This window comes from Schistocerca americana, chromosome 2 (genome assembly GCF_021461395.2).
Source record: "Schistocerca americana isolate TAMUIC-IGC-003095 chromosome 2, iqSchAmer2.1, whole genome shotgun sequence".
Lineage (NCBI taxonomy): Eukaryota > Metazoa > Arthropoda > Insecta > Orthoptera > Acrididae > Schistocerca > Schistocerca americana.
Window position 1 is genome coordinate 557,979,437 of NC_060120.1, and position 24,043 is coordinate 558,003,479.

The 24,043-nt window shown below is 40.9% G+C and overlaps 1 protein-coding gene across 1 annotated transcript in view; it reads left to right on the forward strand.

The window, feature by feature from the left end:
• The window catches only part of LOC124596146 (ATP-dependent RNA helicase DDX3X), a 163,203-nt gene that overhangs the window by 107,391 nt on the left and 31,769 nt on the right, over positions 1–24,043 (forward strand). Inside the window, exons 12-13 of the mRNA XM_047135166.1 lie at positions 10,268–10,427; positions 10,654–10,772. Coding sequence (XP_046991122.1) covers positions 10,268–10,427; positions 10,654–10,772 — 279 coding nt within the window. The remainder of the gene's footprint in view (positions 1–10,267; positions 10,428–10,653; positions 10,773–24,043) is intronic.

Below are 24,043 nucleotides of genomic sequence, written 5' to 3' on the forward strand. Positions count from 1 at the left end.
ACAGCAGTAATGAAAATAAAAAAAGTCTCTATATGGGACAAGTATGACCAAGAAATAAGAAAAATCACTAGACCAGATAACCAACTTGCTGCTGGTATTCGCGAACTCGATAAATACCTCAATGAAGAGTATTTAGATCGAAAAAAATGATCCGCTTGAGTGGTGGCACGAGTGTCATCAGTTACATCCTCATGTATATGCATATGTGTTAAAGAGATTTTGCATAGTAGCGACATCAGTACCCTGCGAACGCGTTTTTTCAGCGATCGGACAAATCCTTAATGAACGAAGAACACTGTTATCAGGGAACAAAGTTTCCAAATTGATGTTTTTACATAATAATATGCAAATTTTTCTAATATTTCACTTGAAAATTAGAAGACTGATTATTTAAAGAATGATTATGCAAAACGCAAAAAGTATGCTTCAGAATACGATCTTACTCGGGTCATAGTTATTTTTTGTATGTCTAATTGTTTGGTAACATGTTATAAGTGTTAGTGTTTCTTCTGTTAATGAAACACATTTAGCATATTCTGTAAGTAATATTCCTACAATGAACTGATTGATAAGTAAATAAATATATCTTAAAATTAAAATACTAACAGTGCACTGTATGTAAAGTAAAGTAGTTGACTACCCCATTTTACCCATTTGTGTAAGTGACTGGTTTATTTGCCCTTTCGAAGTCTAATTATTTGACATAAAACTGTAATAATACAGGTATTGGCAACACTGGTCATTATTTAAAAGACTAGCATAATGAATGAAAGAGCGTGTGCAGTAGCGGTAACAAAGCTAGCTAACGGTCTTTCTGGAAATCGAGATGGGAGATAATGAACTAAAACAGCGACCTAGTTCGCGACGGAACCACGAATTAAACTGAATTTTCCCAGTCGCGAACTATTATGCGCAAGACTAATATCTGTGTTGCGCTACATATATTTGATGGCAGAAGTTAGTTGTGGCGACACTTACCAACATTTTTCAGAACTGTTGCTTACCTTGCACTCGATTCTAAGTCGCAGGCCGTTTTTTGGATACAAAAACCGGAAAAAAAGTGTGGCTTAGATTTGAGTAAATACGGTAGGTTGGACACAGAACCAAATGTGTTTTTTTTTTTTTCTTTTAAGAAAAAAATTCTTATGAATGTGATTATCTTTCACTGTTCTCCCCATCTTCGGTCCACAACAGTTGCTGTCAGGTGCGTTGCTCTCGGCTTTCATCTCATTGAGATTCCTTGCATCACTTTGTCAGACAGTTGACTTGGTTACTACAGCTAAGACATCACAAAGCGAAAGTATTCAAGACCCTCAACATTTTGGTGCCTCAGTCATAGACCACCAGGAACACATCAGCTCCTGCAGTATTAATCTTGTATAGAATTGTGGAAAAAACACAGTATGTTTTAATTTGGCCATTGTATCTAAAAGTTATCAATTGTATTTTCTGTGAGGAGACCAGCCTGCTTTTAGCATTCAGAACCAGCCTTAATTTCCTTGTGTGCTGAGACCAATCAAGCAAACACTTGCCTAAGGTGGCATCTGCTTTTAATGTGCCAAGCATAAAATGCCTTTCCAGTTTCCCTGTCAGTAGCTTTCACATTCATTTTTCTTTCATCTACATCCATATGTGTATTCTGCAAGCCACCGTTTGGTGTGAGACAGAGGGTACCCTGTACCATTACTAGACATTTACTTTTCTGTTCACTGGCAAATAGTGAGGGGGAAAAAGACTGTCTATATGCCTCCGTATGAGCCCGAATTTCATGTCTAATCTTTGTGGTCCTTAGTGGAATGTATGTTGGCAGAAAGTATAATCATTCTGTAGTCAGCCCTAAATGCTGGTTCTCTAAATTTTCTCCATAGTGCCCCTCAAAAAGAATATCGCCCTCCCTTCAGTGATTCCATTTGAGTTCCTGAAGCATCTCTCTGATACTTCCACATTGTTCGAATCTACCGGTAATAAATCTAGCAACCCGTCTCTGAATTTCTTTGATGTATTCCTTTAATCCGACCTGGTACGTGTCCTAAATATCTGAACAGTTGTCAATGGTGGGTCACTTTACTGTCCTGTATGCAGTCTCCTTTACGAATGAACCACACCTCCATAAAATTTTCTCAATAAACCAAAGTTGACCATTTGCCTTTCCAACTATAATTCGTACTTTCTCATACTACTTAATATTGCTTTGTAATGCTACGCCTAGGTATTGAATCGACGTGACTACTAATGCTGTATTTGAACATTGTGGGTTTGTTTTTCCTACTCATCTACATTACCTTACATCGTCCACATTTAGAGCTAGTTGCTGTACATCACACCAAATAGAAATTTTGTGTTAAGTCATTTTGTATCCTCTTCCAGTCACTCCATGCTGACTCCTTTCCATACACCTCAGCATCATTGACAAACAGCCTCTGACTGCTACTTACTCTGGCTGCTACTTACTCTGGCTGCTACTTACTCTGGCTGCTACTTACTCTGGCTGCTACTTACTCTGGCTGCTACTTACTCTGGCTGCTACTTACTCTGGCTGCTACTTACTCTGGCTGCTACTTACTCTGGCTGCTACTTACTCTGGCTGCTACTTACTCTGGCTGCTACTTACTCTGGCTGCTACTTACTCTGGCTGCTACTTACTCTGGCTGCTACTTACTCTGGCTGCTACTTACTCTGGCTGCTACTTACTCTGGCTGCTACTTACTCTGGCTGCTACTTACTCTGGCTGCTACTTACTCTGGCTGCTACTTACTCTGGCTGCTACTTACTCTGGCTGCTACTTACTCTGGCTGCTACTTACTCTGGCTGCTACTTACTCTGGCTGCTACTTACTCTGGCTGCTACTTACTCTGGCTGCTACTTACTCTGGCTGCTACTTACTCTGGCTGCTACTTACTCTGGCTGCTACTTACTCTGGCTGCTAGATTATTTATGTATATAGAAAATAGCGGTCCGATCACACTTCCCTGGGGCATTTGTGATGATACCCTTGCCTCTGGTGAACACTCGCTGTTGAGGACATCGTACTTGTTGTGTTACTGAAGAAGTCATAGAGCCTCTCGCATATCTGGGGAACCTATTCTGTATGCTTGTATGTTTAATGGTCAGCAGTGTGGTGCTGTGTCAAATGCTTTACAGAAAACTAAGGATATGGAAATTGCCTATTGGCCCTTCATTCATAAGAGAAGCGCAAGCTGAGTTTCACGTGAGTGATATTTTCTAAAACCTTGCTGAATTGTGGACAGAAACTTTTCCTTCTCAAGGCAGTTTATTATAGTCAAACTGAGAATATGTTCAAAGATTCTGCAGCAAACTGATGTTATGTATATTGGTCAACAAAATTTCAGGTCCGTTCTTTTACCCTTCTTATATACAGGAATCACCTGTGCTTTTTCCAGCACTGGGGCTTTCTGCTGGGCAAGAGATTGACATTAATACAAGCTAAGTAAAGGGCCATTGCTGTAGAGCACTCTCCCTAAAATCAAACTGGGAGTCCATCAAGATGTTGCAACTTATTTGCTTTCAACTCTTTCCGTTATTTCTCTCTGACAGAGATGCTTGTTACTGTGTCCTCCATACAGGAGTCTGTGTGATGGTGAAGTGGTGGTATGTTTGTACAGCACTCCTGTATGAATGATTTTTTAAATGAGTGTTTCAAACTTTGCATTTAATTTTGCTATATTCTACTGCTGAACCAGACTGGCCAACAAGTGACTGGATAGAAGCCTAGACTGACTTAGCGAAATAATGTAGGCCAGAATAATCTCAGATTCTTGTCAAGATATTTTGTTAAGTTATGATGGTCGTGGTTGTTGTAAGCTTCATTATCGATCTTTTTACAGGCGCACGAATTTCTATTAACTTTTGCTTGTTGTGTTTTCCGCATTCTTTTGAACTGTGTGTTCAACAGCTTTTGCTTTCTCAGCATTTTTTGAACTTCATTGTTAACCACAGTGTGTCTACTCCATCCTTAATGTACATACTGGCACATACTTCTCCAGCGTATGATTTGCAAGCCATTTAAGCTTTGGCTGTAACTCCCTCCATGTTCATCGTGCTGGAACAAAATATCAGTTCATTGTCTAAGTTGGATGGTAACAACTATCTATGTACTCTTACTAAAAGAAATAATCTCCTAGCCTTCTTGACTGATTTATTAACTTTAGCTACCAAAGTCGCCATGATACCCATGTCACTAATCCCTGTCTCCATACTGATGCTATCTGTTTGGTCAGCCCTGTTCGTAGCTATAACGTCTTTTATGTCCATTGCATGTGGGCTCTTTCATAAGCTGCTCAAGATAGCTTTCAGAAAAGTGTTCAAAAGACTGCCTGTATCCTCCCTGCAATGAATCCATAGATGTCCCAGTCTGTGCCCAGTAGGTTAGTCACCTCCAGCTCATATCTGGTTATTCTGACATCACTGTCTATAGACTTTCCTTCAGTGATTTTAAAATCATCGCAGCAGAATCGGGTGGCCAGTAAAAACATCAAACGATTAACTTGTTTTCACCTAGACATGTTATACTTGACCAGATAGCTTCACTGTCACACTCAAATTGGATCTCAGTAGAGAAAATATTTTTGTCAACCCCCCTCCTATGGCATAAATCTGTTTTTTGATATATGTTCTATGAATTGCTAAACATCTAAGAACAGTCTACTTAGTTTTAGCCAGCTCTCGGGCCCAAAAATAATTTGAGCATGAGCAGTCTCCTGGAGGGCAGTAAATTTTGGGCTTCATTATGAATACTTCGACAATTTACTGACTAAATTTTGACAATTGAAGTGCTTTCACTGATCAGGGTCTCCTTTTACTATCTGCAAGTCAACTGGCAAGTGTTCACCAGACAACGTCGATCTGTCACCTACCGTATTTACTCGAATCTAAGCCGCACGTGAAAAATGAGACTCGAAATAAAGGAAAAAAAAAAAATTCCCGAATCTAAGCCGCACCTGAAATTTGCGACTCGAAATTCGAGGGGGGAGAAAAGTTTTAGGCCGCACCTCCAAATCGAAACAACGTTGGTCCATTGTAGTATGAGACACAATTTACGTCGAATGAATGACGATACAGCGACAGTAGTTTGGTTCGAGTCGTAAGCTTAGCAGTTAAGCTTAGCAGTTAAGCTTTACCAGGTAGCCATTGCTATGCGTCAGGTGCTCCGTCCGTATTTATACGAGTACCCTTCCTTTTTCACGTGCTCTGTCTGGTTTGAATCGATTGCTTATTTTGCTTTGATCTGATAAGTGCCGTTTTGTTACGGGTGTTCACGTCATCCTAAGCTGAAAATTCATTACTGTACTGTGTCATGCATTGTTTGTCGCAAACTGATAGTGCGTGTTTACGGCCTGTCGCCGCTCGCGGCACGGCTTGCTTTTGTGCGCGCTACCGCCGCTTTCAAAAAAAAAAAAAAAAAGAGAGAGAGAGAGAGAGAGAGAGAGAGAGGAATCATGTCATTAGCGAAACAATGGCAAGAGACTGCTATTTGTTGTTACTTACACTGCTGCTTTCTTTGATAATGATCAACAAGAACCAAATAATAGACTGCGTATGAGAGAACATGTTCTGAACGAGAGTTCGGCGAAAATTTTTCTCCGTTTGAAAATCTTTGCAGCCGCATCTTTAGTACATCAAATTCTGCACAGAAATTAGTCATCTTAGATTTAAAAATCTAGTCAGTTGCCGTGCTTCATTTCTGACTGTATCACAATAGGCATAAGAATAATACGAATATAAACATGACACGATACGTATATTCTTCCGCGTTTGCTGTTGTCTCACTCTAGTTTGGTAGTTTATTAGACAGACAGGATTTAAATGAGATAGCAGCAAACGCGAAAGAATACATGGCAAAATGTTTATATTCGATTATTCTTATGGTGAAGAGAATACTGCATGTGATTCACATTTCATCAGGTTCCTATTAGCAACCATCTCTTCTCACTGGTAGGAAAAAATTCAGAACGTAGAGTTGGCCATATTGACAAACATCCTAAACAGTCTTGCCAGTCGGATTTTCGTAGTACATTGAAATTCTGCTACATTCGAAGATGAACAATACGGAATTTGTATTTACTTCGTTGGATAATGGGTTTTGGCGAAAGTATTTATCTTTGTGCCTACAAAGCATATCTGTGTAGCGCTACATATATTCGACAGCAGAAGTTATAGTTGTAGCGGCACCTACCAACATTTTTCAGAACTTCGCTTGCTTTGCACTCGATTCTAAGCCGCAGGCGGTTTTTTGGATTACAAAAATCGGAAAAAAAGTGCGGCTTAGATTCGAGTAAATACAGTAGCCTAAAAAACTCACTATGTGCACTCCCCATTACTCTGCTAACCTAGGTAGCTCCTTCTTTCATGTAGTGCATCCCTCTGACCTCTCAGAGGCAGTCCTGCATTTCCCCACCTGATAACGCAGTTCCAGAAATCTACAGCCAAGACTGTCACAGAGTTGATGAAGCTCTAGCTTGAGACCCTCCATTTATCTCCAAGCCAAAGAACCCTGATCGACTCTGGAAACAGTGCTGCAAATTGGGAGCTTTGCTTGCACCCCATTCGTGAGGCCAGCAGCCTCCACCACTTCAGCGAGCAGCCTGTATGTAACCTGCACACTTAAGAGCAACAGCCAAGGCCTCCTCCACATCTCGGATGAGGCCCACCAGCAGTCACACAAAGTGCACATTGGCTTTCTTTCCACCCTGAGTGCTATCTGCCAAGGGGCTCCATTATGTGCCTAATGTCAGAGGTTCTGATAACAAGTAAATCCTTCCCCACCCCACTCCATGTACTTGCTCAGACCCTGCTAAAGGAGCTGCCACCTGTCCACTCACAGAAGCATTACCACCTGCCAATCATCCTCCTGTGAGAGAAGATAGCTGCGTCACGTTCACTAGGATGTACTCCGGCAGCAGAGCCGGTGGTCAAAATAGGTGACACCTTAGGTGTCCCATGTGATGTACCAAGATTCTCCGCCACTGCTGCACTCTTAGGCAGCAGCCTGAAGATGGCTAACTGTCAACAATAGCACATTCAGCTTTCTGCGAATTGTGGCCAGCTCCTCCTGCAGCCACACTTTGCCTGTGCATGTCCTACACATGCTAGTATTACAACTGAAGAACTGACAGTAAGAGCACAGAAAGAATCCTAGTTGTGCAACTTGCTAACCTCTTAACGTGTCGCCAATGAAAGCTGATGCCTTTTGATCTCTGTAGCTGGCTGTTCAGCAGAAAAGAAAATCACTCTACAGAGTGCCTGGCATCTCTTTGCAGCTAATAATATGCGTGATTATTTTTTTAAGTTAAAGTACAAGAAATTTAAGAAATAAGCTACTAAGAAAACACAGAACTTGCTACTATCCAGGTGTATACCGGATGGCAGTCGGAGCCTGACTCTATTCCATGTAATATTATCCTTTTTTTTGTGAAAACAGTGAAATCATGGATTCCAGAAACCTTAGATTATTGGAGCTTGTTGAAAAAATAAAACACTCATGAAGTATGTTTTTAGGTCAGTGTTTAAAGAAAGTTCCAGTGAACACTTCATGGAAGTCACAGTAGGCTTATGTGGAACCTCCTTGTATGAAGCTGTATTCCCTGAATTTGCTCTCTACTGGGTGTCCAAAGTGTCTCTTTTACTTAAGAAAAAGGAAGAGGAACAGTGTAGATTTCAAAATGGATGAATTTAGACTAATGTTTGCAAATGAGTTATCTGACAACAAAATAGAGCAGCAAGCTGTGACCTGCTGAGCTTTTTTTTTGTCAGATTTTCCAAATGTTATATCTTATTCAGGAGTGTTATTTGCAGATAAATGTGTGATACATCACCAGGGTTGCCCCAAGTTCAGGAAACTTCAGAAGTGTCAGGGAAATTTGAAAAAACACAGAATCTTATTATTGTTTCAGTAGATGAAATGGTTTATTTATTGAGATGTTGTGCATATTGCTGGCTGGATGCAGCAGAGTTTGTGTGCTGCTTACTATTCCCTCATTCTTACTGCTTCTTCCCTTCCTACCACTCCCTCAGCTTGCACTCAGTGCTGCCATCACTTCTTGCCACTAGCCTAGCAGCTGCCGACTAGAGGCAGGGAGGCATGAGGAATGGTTTGTTTGGATTTGATTCTTGAAGATTATTGACACAGTGGCTGGAGATGGTGGTCATGTGTGCATGAGTTGTGTCAGAGTGATTGTGTGAATGTATATCTCTGCGATATTGTTTTGGCTATGGCCAAAAATTTGAGTGTGTTATTGTCTTTTCTACCAGCCTGTCTGCAGCTCAGAGATCATCTTTATGGTGAGTTGCTACCTATCGTCATTAATATTGGTTCTCAGAGTATTTGCACAAGTTATCTGTTGCATGGATTGATCACTGTGGTCTCATTTCAACAACATTGTATCTGTGACACATGAATAGCTGGCCACATGAGTGGACTCCCATGACGGGCCAAAACCGCAAGCCATTTCTGCAGGTATCCGTTATGGATTGGGCCTGCTAGTCTGAAGCCCACTGTTTCCTACCAATGTGCAAGCCCTGCCTATTGGATCTAGTCTCAGCGATCTGTCGCAGGTCGGGTCTGTTTGTGTGTAGCATAATGTAATGGATTTTTGTAGTTTATCCACAGACCCAGGACTTTATGCTCCTTGGCTGGCCAGAGGGCACTGGTGATGGATTTCTGGAATTGTGACTGTCTCACTGCAAGTACATTGTACAATGCCACATTTTATACAAATTTTATTTATTCTAGTACATATTGGCACTTCAAAAATAATTTATATATTAGAAAATATGGACGATGGCAGTCACAGGTGGCTTGTATGCAATGTGCTCATGTATTTCTCGAAAGAAAGTCGCGCAGTACCTTTAAAATAATAGACATAACACAGTCGGTAATAACCGACAATAACAAATATGGTAAACCAACGTTTTATTGGTGGTCACCTATAGTGTTGGTTTACTCAACTCTTCCCTGCCTTATACACGTCTTTAAAGAGGCCTTCTTTTTTTCTCAGGTTATTTCTGAAAAAGGTGAAGGTATTTTAAATCTGTTATGGTACTTGAAGGAAATGCATGCTTTTGTCACCAAATTTGTTTCATTTTATTGAAATGAATTAAGTTATCTTAATGAAACACACACACTATTTGGCTTGCTTTCTCCATCTGAAAACATTTCATTATAAAAGATGTTGATGTTAGTACTTACGACAGAAGTCCTTACATTCTTTGTCAACCTATGTCCTTACTTTCTCTTGAGATCTCAAAATTTGTCGGGGAAAAATGCTATAAAAGTTGTCTGGAAATCAGGGAATTTCACTTGGAGAAACTTGTGGCAACCCTGATCACAGTAAATGTATGAGGAATGTAGTTTCTAGGTCAAAGGAAAAATCCCAATATAAGAAAGAGTAACAACGGGACCTGCATCATGCTATGTTGAAATAGGCAAGGCTAACGTGATACATGCCTGAACTTTGCAATTTCAGACATGCGTATGTGCAGATTTAAATTAATTGATTAATAACTAAAAATTGACTATTCTTTTTACTTTTTTAAGTGGGTCGTGCATCCAAAATTACTGCATTGAACAACCTCAGTTGTTCTACACTTGGTCTGTTACTGTTCTAATCTCAAACCTGGTGATAAACTGTAATCTGAATAACTTCAGGAGATGAAGATAAGTTTGATTTGTCATTTATTGGGATATGGTTAGGATCTAGCAATCTTGCACAAGTAAAACTTGAAACTGTAGGGTTGTCTGCTGCATCATACAGTATTTTGATTAAACATTTCCACACTAAGTTGTTTTTCCTCAATTGCTAGTGCACATCTTTATGGTCAAATCTCATTGGTCATCTGATAATTGTATTTGATTTCTGTAGTCAATACATGATTCCTTTAATTTTTCATTCCTATAGTGACACAGATATAGTACAATCTTTGCCCTGAACCCACTGAAAGATTGGGTTATGACTAAAAGTTGAACATTAATGATTAGATAAAAAATATCTTCATGCTTTTTATCCTTCGCCTCTATAAACTAGACTACTGAGGGCAGTCCCCCTTTTTGAATTGTCCTGTTTGTCGATTAAATGGCAGAATGGTGTTATGGGGGGGAAAAGTTTGGGTATTTTTGAGAATTTATTTTCAAAGTGATAGAGAGCCTTACAGTTAGTAGTGTGTGTACATGTGCAGGAGTTAAATAATTAAATTTTGTTGAGTTGGGTTTGATAAACAAATATTCTAATAAAAAATGACCTATGTTTTTTAGGTTTGGCAACATCCTTCTTTAATGAAAAGAACAAGAACCTGGTAAGAGATTTGGTGGAATTGATACAGGAGACAAAACAAGAGTTACCATCTTGGTTACAATCCTTGGCTAGTGACTCAAGGATGCCATCGAGTGGAAGACGTGGTGGTAGTAATAAACGGTTAGTTGTAGTACCTTGTTTATGAATTGTCTCTAATCAAGTGAACCTCTTTTTTTTTTTTTTTTTTTTTTTTTTTTTTTTAAGTGTAAACAGTTTTAAGTTAATTACGATGCCTAAATTTTAATTGGTTTTAGTCTGCAAGTTTGTGCGCACTTGATGGGGAGATCTAGTTAGGCTTTTTATGTAATTGGCAGTTCATAAGTTGATTTTATTTTTGTTTAAATAGGTTTGGTAGTGGAGGATTTGGTGCTCGTGATTATCGTCAAACAAGTGGTGGCAATCGTTCAGGTTCTTCAGGTGGTCGTTCTGGAGGCTACGGCTATGGAGGAGACAGCCATTCTGGAGGTATGCATTTTCTGTATTGTTCTTGTATGCATAAGTGTTTTTACCCATTTTGCTGTTTTTCATAGTGATGAACAATGCAGATAAAAATCTGGAACTTTGGTATGCAGTACCTCGAAGTACTATAATTAGAACTGACTCGCAGATCTTTAAATAAAAAAACTAAATATTTTAGACCTTACTTTCTGGCAAGTAGGTAATATTACACATATTGTTTCAACTACTGTAACCCCATTCACTGTGGGTGAGCTCTTTGGTGTCTTTGTTAGGAATTGCAGACGGTCTTCTAACTAGCACTGTACACATTATGCTTACACTATGCTGCTACCACTTGAGGGTGTGATGTTTTCTTTGATTGGAGCTGAATAGTAGTGGTTTAGTTAGTTGGTTATGTTAATATAATACTGTACATAAGCTTTTCTTAAATACTGTATATAAGCTTTTCTTACTTGCTAATATATTTGCTTGCTTGTAGAAATGAAAGCAAGCTACACAACAGACTATTTTGTAGGTGGTAGTAGAGTAGTGAAGAAGAACTACTCTAGCATTCTTCACAGACTAGGTAAAACCTAAAACAAAGGTGGATCAATAGTTTGTGCAGCACATAAATTAAAATCAGCATTGCAATGGCAAATGAGACATTTTGAAATCAAAGGAGTTTCCTGCTAAAATTTGAAGAAAAGATGCAAAGTGTTGTGTATGAAGTAACCATCTATATGGTGCTGAAACATAGGTAATAAGGAAAAAACTGGCTGGAGGCATTTGAAATACAGATGTAGTAGAGAAAGAACAAAGACATTGAATGGACAAGATAAAAAATAAGGTGGTATAACCTGTTAGTAAATTCATGAGCAAGCCTTTCTGAGAAGAACCTTGCAACTACACTAAAGGCACATCCAAATTCTGTTACTCATTTCAAGAAGTGTAGTGCAGTGTGCTGTAATTTATATTGATTTTGTTTCTCTTATTTTTAATTACAGCATCAGTGAATTTGAATTTGCACTTTTAGTGATATATTTAGTTATTCGGAAATGACTGATAAGCATACCACATTGCAAGTAAATGTGCACAGTACAAAGTGGCGGTACTAAAAGAGTGAAGAATGTCTGGTTATTTGTAACATGAATACAGATTGTATTAAAGAGTCGACACAAGAATAACTGTTGGCTAATATTGCCAGTCCGAAACCAAGAGCGGAAACCTATAAGAAACTCGAACCTTAAGACAATAGGATGCATAAGAAAGGAACATGAAAATAAACCTCTTAGTTTACTCGAGTTGCCAACAAAGAATGCTAAGAATTTTGGGAGGAAACCGGTGACTTCAGACTCCTTTACAAAACCGATAATTTGAAAAATGATGGAGGACTTTACATAAATAAAAAAAATAAAAAATAAAAAAAATAAATAGTGCTGACATTATGCACACAAAACAAAATTTTTCCTTGGTAGGAAGCAGTTTTGCAAGACATAATGGGAGAAACAGGAGAGTTGTAGCATCGCGCTTTAGTACCTGAATAGTGTAAATTCGCGTAGTTGTCGGTCTTCTGTTTTTGTTTTGAACGGTCAGTGTCGGTTGGTCACAGCCGGTGTGCTCCCTGCCGCCGTTGGATAAGCAGCTGCAGCAGCAAGTTGTATACCCCTAGCTTACTTATTTGTTACATAGTTTAATTCTTAATTTCTTTGTGTGTTTTTGGGTACTTGCATTGTTTAATTCATAAATTTCGGGCGTATTATAGTATTTGAGAGTTGTAGCATCGCGCTTTAGTGTTTACTTCATAGATTCTTACTTAAATTGCGTGTTAGTTTTGTATAGGAGGTGTAATTTCGAGTTTTAGTTACTGTAATCGTAAATTCAGGCAGATTGTACACAGTCGTTAGGCATTTGTACAGGTTAGTTAATACATTCTTCGCGTGTTTCCCTTGCGTTATCTAGGCACTGACTCGTGTTTCAGTAACTGTTGTTAAACATCGATTAGAATGGACAGGGACTGTGATTGCTGTGTTCGGATGAGGGCTGAGTTGGCATTCCTTCGCTCACAGCTGCAAGCGGCGCTGACTTCGGTCGCACAGCTTGAGGCTGTTGCCAATAGGCACCACTGTGGGGGGCCGGACTTGGGTATCACGGGGATGTCAACCTCGTCCCGTCTGTCCCCAGATCGGTCTGCCGCTGTGGTTGCCCCGGTTGCTGCCCGCAGTGGGCTGAGCCCTCGCCTGTGGTTGATTGGGAGGTCGTTCCAAGGCGTGGCAGGCAGCGAAAGACGTCCCCGGAGGCTGATCAGAAAGCTTCCCCTGTGCGTCTGACAAACAGGTTTCAGGCACTGTCTCTGGCTGAGCCAGATGCAGCTGCCTGCCCTGTTTCAGAGGATGATTCTCAGTCTTCAAGGTCCGGGCAATCACAGAGGGTGGGCTTATTGGTAGTTGGGAGCTCCAATGTCAGGCACGTAATGGGACCCTTACGGATATGGCGGCTAAGGAGGGAAAGAAATCCAGTGTGTACTCAGTGTGCATTCCGGGTGGAGTCATTCCTGATGTGGAAAAGGTCCTTCCGGATGCCATGAAGAGCCCAAGGTGCAGCCAGCTGCAGGTGGTGGCACATGTCGGCACTAATGACGTGTGTCGCTTTGGATCTGAGGAAATTCTCTCTGGATTCCAGCGGCTATCTGATTTGGTGAAGGCTGCAGGTCTTGCTTACGAGATGAAGGCAGAGCTCACCATCTGCAGCATCATTGACAGAACCGACTGCGGACCTTTGGTGCAGAGCCGGGTGGAGGGTCTGAATCAGAGGCTCAGACGGTTTTGCGACCGTGTTGGCTGCAGATTCCTTGACTTGCGCCATAGGGTGGTGGGGTTTCGGGTTCCGCTGAATAGGTCAGGAGTTCACTACACTCAGCTGGCGGCTACACGGGTGGCGGAGGCTGTGTGGCGTGGACTGGGCGGTTTTTTAGGTTAGAAGGCCTCGGGAAAGTACGGGGTGGGCTGCAATCTCAAAGGGTGCATGGCAAATACAGGATGTGCTTGCATCAAGGAACAGTCGGAATTGTAGTTGAAATTGTTGTAGTTGTGCTGGGAAAGTCCCCGAGCTTCAAGCGCTAATGGAAAGCACAGAAGCTGAAATCGTTATAGGTACAGAAATCTGGCTAAAGCCTGAAATAAGTTCTGCAGAAATTTTTATGAAGTCTCAGACGGTGTTCAGGAAAGATAGATTATGCAGAATTGGTGGTGGAGTGTTTGTGTCTGTCAGTAGTGGTTTATCTTGTAGTGAAGTCGAAGTAGATACTCCGTGCGAATTGGTATGGGTGGAGGTTATACTTAACAGCCGAACTAAGTAAATAATTGGCTCCTTCTACCGACCCCCAGACTCCGATGATATAGTTGTGGAACAGTTCAGAGAAAATTTGAGTCTTGTAACCAATAAATACGCCACTCATATGGTTATAATTGGTGGGGACTTCAACCTTCCCTCGATATGTTGGCAAAAATACTTGTTCAAAACCGGTGGTAGGCAGAAAACATCTTCCGAGATTGTCCTAAATGCTTTCTCCGAAAATTATTTCGAGTAGTTAGTCCACGAACCCACGCGAATTGTAAATGGTTGCGAAAACACACTTGACCTCTTAGCCACAAACAATCCAGAGCTGATAGAGAGCATCATGACTGATACAGGGATTAGAGATCACAAGGTCGTTGTAGCTAGGCTCAATAACATTTCTTCCAAATCCACCAGAAACAAACGCAAAATAATTTTATTTAAAAAAGCGGATAAAGTGTCACTAGAAGCCTTACTAAGAGACAATCTCCATTCCTTCCGAACTGACGATGCAAATGTAGACGAGATGTGGCTCAAATTCAAAGATATAGTAGTAACAGCAATTGAGAGATTCATACCTCATAAATTGGTAAGGGATGGAACTGATCCCCCGTGGTACACAAAACAGGTCCAAACTCTGTTGCAGAGGCAACGGAAAAAGCATGCGAAATTCAGAAGAACACAAAATCCTGAAGATTGGCTAAAATTTACAGACGCGCGAAATTTGGCACCGACTTCAATGCGAGATGCCTTTAATAGGTTCCACAACGAAACATTGTCTCGAAATTTGGTAGAAATTCCGAAGAAATTCTGGTCATATGTAAAGTGCACAAGCGGCAAGATGCATTCAATACCTTCGCTGCGCATTGCTGATGGTACTGTTGGTGATGACTGTGCTGCTGAAGCGGAGTTATTGAATGCAGTTTTCCGAAATTACTTCACCAGGGAAGATGAATGGAATATTCCAGAATTTGAAACACGAACACACCTTAGGCATTGCGAAGCACCTCAAATCGCTTGATACGGGCAAGTCTTCAGGCCCAGATTGTATACCGAATAGGTTCCTTTCAGATTACGCTGATACAATAGCTCCCTACTTAGCACTCGTATACAAGCACTTGCTCACCGATAGATCTGTACCTACAGATTGGAAAATTGCGCAGGTCGCACCAGTGTTTAAGAAGGGTAATCCATCGAACTACAGACCTATATAATTGACGTCGGTTTGCAGTAGGGTTTTGGAGCATATACTGTATTCAAACATTATGAATCACCTCGAAGGGAACGATTTATTGATATGTAATCAGCATGGTTTCAGAAAACATCGTTCTTGTGCAACGCAGCTAGCTCTTTATTCGCACGAAGTAATGGCCGCTGTCGACAGGGGATCTCAAGTTGATTCCGTATTTCTAGATTTCCGGAAAGCTTTTGACACCGTTCCTCACAAGCGACTTCTAATCAAGATGCGGGCCTATGGGGTATCGTCTCAGTTGTGTGACTGGATTCGTGATTTCCTGTCAGGAAGGCCGCAGTTCGTAGTAATAGACGGCAAATCATCGAGTAAAACTGAAGTGATATCAGGTGTTCCCCAGGGAAGCGTCCTGGGACCTCCGCTGTTCCTGATCTATATAAATGACCTGGGTGACAATCTGAGCAGTTCTCTTAGGTTGTTCGCAGATGATGCTGTAATTTACCGTCAAGTAGGGTCACCCGAAGACCAGTATCAGTTGCAAAGCGATTTAGAAAAGATTGCTGTATGGTGTGGCAGGTGGCAGTTGACGCTAAATAACAAAAAGTGTGAGGTGATCCACATGAGTTCCAAAAGAAATCGGTTGGAATTCGATTACTCGATAAATAGTACAATTCTCAAGGCTGTCAATTCAATTAAGTACCTGGGTGTTAAAATTACGAACAACTTCAGTTGGAAAGACCACATAGATAATATTGTGGGGAAGGCGAGCCGAAGGTTGCGTTTCATTGGCAGGACACTTAGAAGATGCAACAAGTCCACTAAAGAGACAGCTTACACTACACTCGTTCGTCCTCTTGTTAGAATATTGCTGCGCGGTGTGGGATCCTTACCAGGTGGGATTGACGGAGGACATCGAAAGGGTGCAAAAAAGGGCAGCTCATTTTATATTATCACGTAGTAGGGGAGAGAGTGTGGCAGATATGATACGCGAATTGGGATGGAAGTCATTACAGCAAAGATGTTTTTCGGCGCGGCGAGATCTATTTACGAAATTTCAGTCACCAACTTTCTCTTCTGAATGCGAAAATATTGTGTTGAGCCCAACCTACATAGGTAGGAATGATCATCAAAATAAAATAAGAGAAATCAGAGCTCGAACAGAAAGGTTTAGGTGTTCGTTTTTCCCGCGCGCTGTTCGGGAGTGGATTGGTAGGGAGATAGTATGATTGTGGTTTGACGAACCCTCTGCCAAGCACTTAAGTGTGAATTGCAGAGTAGTCATGTAGATGTATTGAAGAGAGATCTGCAAGTAAAAGGGAGATTCATGTACAGAGAACTTATTTATATAACAGGTGGTGCAGATATTTGATATAAGTAGGGAAATTATGAACGAAGGTGGAAAGCACTTTTATATTGACAAAACTTGGGTAGACAGCAACACTAATGTTGTCAGGGTCCTGACTTTGACGGCATCATGGACAATGTTAGTGGAAGCAACAAGATTATTGCGGTGAATGTTGGATCTAAACCTTGGTTTATTTACTAATCTACATCAGTGTTATCTTCTTTAAAATATTCCACCATTACCTGTTGTTCAATTGCGCCATCACAGTTTCCTAGTCCTGAAACATTACTGGAACTTTATATTTTAGGGATACCATTCAATCACTCAGCGATGTGTTTTTAATCTCCAACGCTTGTAAAAGAATGCCCTTTAAGGTTCTCTTTATTTTTTTGGTGCATAAAGTAGTCACATGGAGTGAATATGGAGGCTTGTTTTTTGCCAAATGTTCACGAACACACAAGAAAATGTGAGCAGATGAATTATCATGGTGTAAAAGCCATAAATTGATCCTCCAGAAATTGCTGTTGATCTTGTAAGTAGTACCCATATTGTGCATTTTACCTTGTGGAAAGAATTAATGGGACACTATACTATTAAAATTAAAGTAAACTGTGCAACATTGCATTCAATGCAGAAAGTTCAACTACTTCCAAAACAATTTCATGCCATGAGCCAGTTGACATGCCACCGTCATTAGAAACTTTTCTGGTTGTGATTTGACAATATTTCATAATCATTTCTTTCACTTTTCAACATTGGTTGGTGTGCTGGTGCACCCAGGTGCTTGTCATTTTCATCATCACAATGTTCTTCAAAACGATTACAATACTCGTAAAACCTTTTTTTACTCATAGCATACTCACCAAAAGGAATATTTAACATTCCTAAAACTCTGATGCACTTTATTCCTTTCTTATGGCAGAATTTGCTGAAAATTCTATGATCTGTTATTATTTTAAATAAAAAATAATCACTGATACTATGAAAACATGCACATAACATTTTTGACAGCTGGCAGTACTTAATATATGACATGGCTAACATTGGACACATACTTTTTGATAGATGTTCACCAATACAGTAACAAGAATGTTGTTCGAATCAGACTAATACAACAAGTGCATACTTGTATTTCAACAAAGCCCTTCAAAAAAAACTTACCTCAGTGGACATAAAATGCAAGAATAACCCTTAAACTCCAGAAAGTAATTGCACTGTGTTCAAACTAGTAACAGAATTTATCTTTTGTTTTAGGTGGAGGAAGTACACATACATGCATGTACATGAACAGTCATTTGGTTTGTTTTTGTAGTGGAAGGGCCAGTACAATATTGTAAGACAATGTGTAGATGGTCTTGCGATGTAGCAGACTATACTGAGAAAATTGTTGTTGTTGTTGTTGTTGTTGTTGTTGTTGTGGTCCCCAGTCCCGAGACTGGTCCGATGCAGCTCTCCATGCTACTCTATCCTGTGCAAGCTTTTTCATCTCCCAGTACCTACTGCAACCTACATCCTTCTGAATCTGCTTAGTGTATTCATCTCTTGGTCTCCCTCTACGATTTTTACCCTCCACGCTGCCCTCCAATACTAAATTGGTGATCCCTTGATGCCTCAGAACATGTCCTACCAACCGATCCCTTCTTCTGGTCAAGTTGTGCCACAAACTTCTCTTCTTCCCAATCCTATTCAATACTTCCTCATTAGTTATGTGATCTACCCATCTAATCTTCAGCATTCTTCTGTAGCACCACATTTCGAAAGCTTCTATTCTCTTCTTGTCCAAACTAGTTATCATCCATGTTTCACTTCCATACATGGCTACACTCCATACGAATACTTTCAGAAATGACTTCCTGACACTTAAATCAATACTGGATGTTAACAAATTTCTCTTCTTCAGAAACGCTTTCCTTGCCATTGCCAGCCTACATTTTATATCCTCTCTACTTCGACCATCATCAGTTATTTTGCTTCCCAAATAGCAAAACTTCTTTACCACTTTAAGTGCCTCATTTCCTAATCTAATTCCCTCGGCATCACCCGACTTAATTAGACTACATTCCATTATCCTTGTTTTGCTTTTGTTGATGTTCATCTTATATCCTCCTTTCAAGACACTGTCCATTCCATTCAACTGCTCTTCCAAGTCCTTTGCTGTCTCTGACAGAATTACAATGTCATTGGCGAACCTCAAAGAACTGAGAAAATTATAATAGGAGAAATAATCACTGAGCATAGAAGGAAGGGAAAGAAAAGAAACTGAATAGGACATACAATAAAAATTCGTGGGAGGGGGTTAGGAGAATATTAGAATGGTATTTGGAGGGGAAGAGTTGACAAGGAATAGGATGTTTCAGATCTTAAATAATGTCATGGGCAGCAGCACAAACAGCAATATTAAGAAGGAAGTGTTGTACTACATCAAATGGAAATCCAGATGACGTGCCAAAATAAAAGAAAAAGTGACAGTGGTGGTATTAAGTTGTATTGTTGATCTAAGATTCTTAAAGTTACTTAATTATCATGGTTCTCAGTTAAATTAACTTACTGATTACAGCTTTGTGATCTTATTAATCAGGACACTTTCATTCAGCTTTACCAAAACACCTGTTCCTGTCATTATATGCTGACATTTCACTCTTTACTATCAAGGAAAGGTTACTTGATAAACTTCACGGACTGCAGAGTATGTAAGGTCTTAAGTCAAGATCTGTATGTAAGACATTTGAAGTTAATCCTCCACATGAGGTGTGTGAGGAACGTGATGAGGCTGATTTTTTTTTTATTGCTTACTGTTTTATTTTTTCAGGTAACGCTATTGTCCCCTTAAAAATAGTTCCCTTCAGCAACTGTACACTGGTGGAGTCATTCCCAGTTTCGGTAGCAGTGCTGAAAGGCTTGAGCTGGTAGGGCCTTTGACATGTCAGAAACATTCTTTCGAATGTTTTCCATGGTGCCAAAATGATGTTCTATTAAGACAGTTTTTAGTTTCGGAAAAAGAATAAGTCACAAGGACTCGTATCAGGTGAATAGAGAGTCTGCAGAACAACAGGAATGCCTTTTGAGTTCAAAAATTCAATGATGGAAGTTGATTTTGGACACTGTCACGATGCAGCATTAACTTGTCTGTGATGTCTGGTCTAACTCGATCCACCCTTTTACTGAGCTTTTCAAGGAGCTCTTTGTAAAACACTCTGTTTAAACTTTTCTAAGGTTGTACTCTGTGATTTCCAAAGTTTAACAAAAACTTGATGGCGTAACATTCCTCTAAATTCCGCTGTTCAATTTTCATAACACACATCAAACGTACCTTCACTGATTACAGTCTCAAAAATCATGTGATGGCTGTAAGGAGCTGAATCGCAGACTGAGCGCATCTGGAAGGGATGAACTGGTCTACAAAGGTAGAACAACACAGCATTACCAGGTTGCTTGCAGTGCTTTCAGTCTCATCATTCTGTTAGTAACATCATTCTGTTAAGTTTTCTTGTAGTAAAGACTCACGTCTAATTTAAAAAATGGATTTTTTTATACTCATTTGATTACAGGAGCTGTTAATGCGGCTGTCTTTCCACTTCTTTGAGTATGGAGGAATTGTACTTCCAGTAAATCACCTCAGTTACTATCTGTATTTGTGCGTAGTGACAAATACCTTGATATTGTGTTTTTGCCACCACTGTAGTCCAGTCAGTGAAGCAAAATTATGGGGAAAAATCACATAATCTCAAATATTTGCATAGTGCTAGGAGGGAGTGTCATGAACATACTAAAAGTCCTGACCGGTATGGTGTGAGTTTTGGGTTGGGAGAGGTGTTTAAAGGGCACTTTTTGTGTTTTTCTTGATAAACTCGAAAACCGCTGCTTCTAATGAAAATGTGTCCCAGTACAAAATTAAACTGCAATAAATTGCTTGCAAAAAAGGTCCTAATCATTTTTTTCTCTAGAACTAATAGTTCCTGCATTGCAAGGGTTAGAAAAATCACAGTTACAAAAAATATTGATCTAACAGTATGAAATTGTCATTTTTAAATGAAGTGTGTTAAAAACAAATTTTAAGTGTGTGTTCCACATCTAAGTGCAGTAGTGCCATTTTAAGGGACAAATTGTGTTCTGGTGGTGTAACAGTATGGAGGGGGAGGTGCATGTGCTAGGAGTGCCAGGGAAGGTAGGTTACCATGTTGTGGCCATTCACTTCTTTCCTTCGTAGGTCTGCCAAATTAGGACTGAGAAAGCAATTGCCCATTCTGATGTACCCCATTATGTCACAAGAAGCAAGTACAAGATATTTTACAAAGCTATACTTTGTAGGTCTGCCAAATTAGGACTGAGAAAGCAATTGCCCATTCTGATGTACCCCATTATGTCACAAGAAGCAAGTACAAGATATTTTACAAAGCTATACTGACCGTCCACAATGTGCTTTATGAATCACTGGCTACACAGTGCATGCATGCGCACGCACGCACGCACGCACGCGCGCACACACACACACACACACACACACACACACACACACACCCTCAGGCGCGCGCGCGCCTGAGGGTGTTTATGTTCCACAAAATGCAGGAATACTACATGAAAAGGATCTTGGAAGTTAGTGACAACACTAACACAAGTAGTGCATATGGACAGAATCTACATTATCCCTGTGCTCAGTTTTAGATTGCTGGAGGTGAAATCTTAGTCATCCTGTACGGCAGCTGCAGTGTTCTTCCAGGAAAGGCAACTTCTCCCACCATGAGTGCTGCTTGCTTTTCAGATTACCAACTGACTATATCTCCCTAGTAATTCCTAGCCAGTTCCTGTGTATGGAGTGACAAAATAACTTCACTGAGCATGCGTTTATATAGTGGAGTTATTTTTGGTTTATTAAGTTAGTACTTGCTTGTAGTTCTTAAGTTGTTATGTAACGTTAAACAGTTGGAGCAGTCATGTGTCTATCATATAGAAGAGCCTTTGCAAGTGTATCATTCTGTCAATAAGTATTTGACAATGGAAATTTCATTGTCTCCACTATCACCATGTGAAATACTTTCCGCAGAACGCATGGTGTCAAACGCTTCACCCCCGCCTTAATTCTACCAATATCGAAGGAGGTTTAGAGGCTTAAAGTGTCTCTCTTTGCGACAGCAGGTGGTTCTTGGTGGGTTCATGCTCGGCTACCATGGGGCCCCAGCCTTCGCAGCATCTTTTCCCCTGCGTGCTGCATTTTTATCCTCTTGCTGTTCTTTTTTCCCTTCCTGGGGAACATGTCTGGGATATTTTTGGAAATGTGTTCTGCATATTCAGTAGCTAATATCAGAACTCTCTCTCCACTGGTTTCCATTCCTTTTTTTCTTTCTTTGTTCGCCGTCTCCTATCCTTCTTCCACTTTTACATTTGAGGGCGCTCTTTTTCTTCTTCCTCCCTGTGTGTTCCTGAAGGACAGCCAATGCATCTGATGCATAACGTGTGACTGGCTAACGCGTAATTCCCAGCTGTGGGTTGACAAGTAGGGTTCGCATGTACCCCCCTGGTACAGGCCAGGCCCAAGGAGGGGTGATTACCTGAGCTGCTTGCTACATTCCCAAATTGCCAATTGGTCTCTGTCACATATTCAGAATGTGTGACCTTAGGTGTGAACAATCACCTAAGGCAGGTGCACCCCCTTCTGAGGGGGCTCCCAGTTCGAAAGGAGCACACTATCGGAGATGCTGGCAATCATAGGGGATTTTCTCGCAGTAAGCCAATCATCTTCGCAGTCAGTGTCTACCAAACATAAAATGAATGAGGCTAACAATTCAAAGACCCTCCCAGCTGCACCACAGTTCCTCGTGGTTTGACGCACTGAAGACTGTCAGTCCTTTGCTACGGTAAATCCGTTTATTATTCAGAAAGATGTTGATGCAATTGCCAGCTCTGTGAAATTCTGTTCCCGTTTACGAAATGGCACTTTGCTTTTAGAGACTGCTTCAAATTTTCAAGCACATCAACTGCTTGCAGCTTCTCTCAACAGCTATCTTGTTCATGTCAAGGCCCATCGAACGTTGAATTCATCCCGTGGTGTTAACTTACACTAGGCTATTTGATGGTCTCACTGAGGCAGAAATCCGGATGTACCTCTCTGATCAGGGTGTCATTGCTGTCCATTGGGTGATGGAAAGGGTAGATACATCCTTACTGCCCACACACACTATTTTTTCTCACTTTAAATAGTGTGTTGCTTCTGTCAAAGATCATAGGAGGCTATGATGTTATCCATCCAACTGTACACTCCAAACCTGATGTGCTGCTACCAGTATCATCATTACAATAACACTCGAATCTCCTGTTGACATCTGGCCAAATGTGTAACCTGTGGTAGGGATGCTCACGAGGGTGATTGTTTGTCTCCTACTCCCCATTGTATCAGCTGCAACGCCGATCAAGCCGTCACCTCCAAAGATCTTCTGGTGTTTCTTGATGAGCGGGCTGTCAAGGAGATGTGGGTGAAAGAGAAAGTGCCTTACCTGGTCACTTGCAAGTTGTTGGCTAGTTGGAAACACTGCGGTCTCTCTCTCGGCACGTACAGTACTGTTCTTATATCTTGCTCCACAAAGGACATGGCCACACATACATGTGACCTCAAATACTTCACTACTGTTGTGAAGTCGCCCCGTGTCATGGTAACATCCCCGCCTCCTCCTCCAACTGTGCAATAGGCCACAAAACTTTCGCCTAATGGGTTGAAGTCACCTGCCGCACAACCGGGAGGCCAGAAAGGGCAGAAGGACTACTCCTGCAACTTCCTATGTTCCTCCAGCCAACAAACATCTTAGTCTTCCTCTGCCAACCAAAAAGGCTGCAAGAAGTGAAACAAAGGCAAACAGTCTTCTCGTTCACCAACTTGGAGATCATCTTCAACAGTGTCACCCCGTGATACACTCGCCTGGCCGATCTCTGTGTTGCCAATGCACACCACCAACCATTATCCTACCCTGGACTCGCAGACTGACATCGGGTGAATGCCGAAATCTCTGTAGACCTTGTTGAGCGGGATCCTGCACCCTGTAGCAGCGAGTCTTCGAAGGCTGGCACTCAGCAACAGCCGCCGAGGGGACACCCCTTTACTTTTCCCCGCCTGCTCTCTCCATTATGACTCTCCTCCAGTGGAACGTTTGCGGCCTTCAATCCAATTAAGAGAACATACATCTTCTCTTAAAATTGCAGCATCCACTTGTTCTCTGCCTCCAGGAAACAAAATTGCATCCTCATGACCACTTTGAGCTCTCAAATTTCTTCCCAGTCCACTTTGACCTTCTCCCCAAAGACAGCATTCCATCTCGTAGGGAAGTAATGTTGCACACCCGGGACGTTGTTCATAGTCAACCTGTCTCCCTGACTACCTGGCTTCAAGCTGTTGCAGTCCGCGTTTTCCCTCCTCACGTTACCTTTTCACTTTTCTCTTTG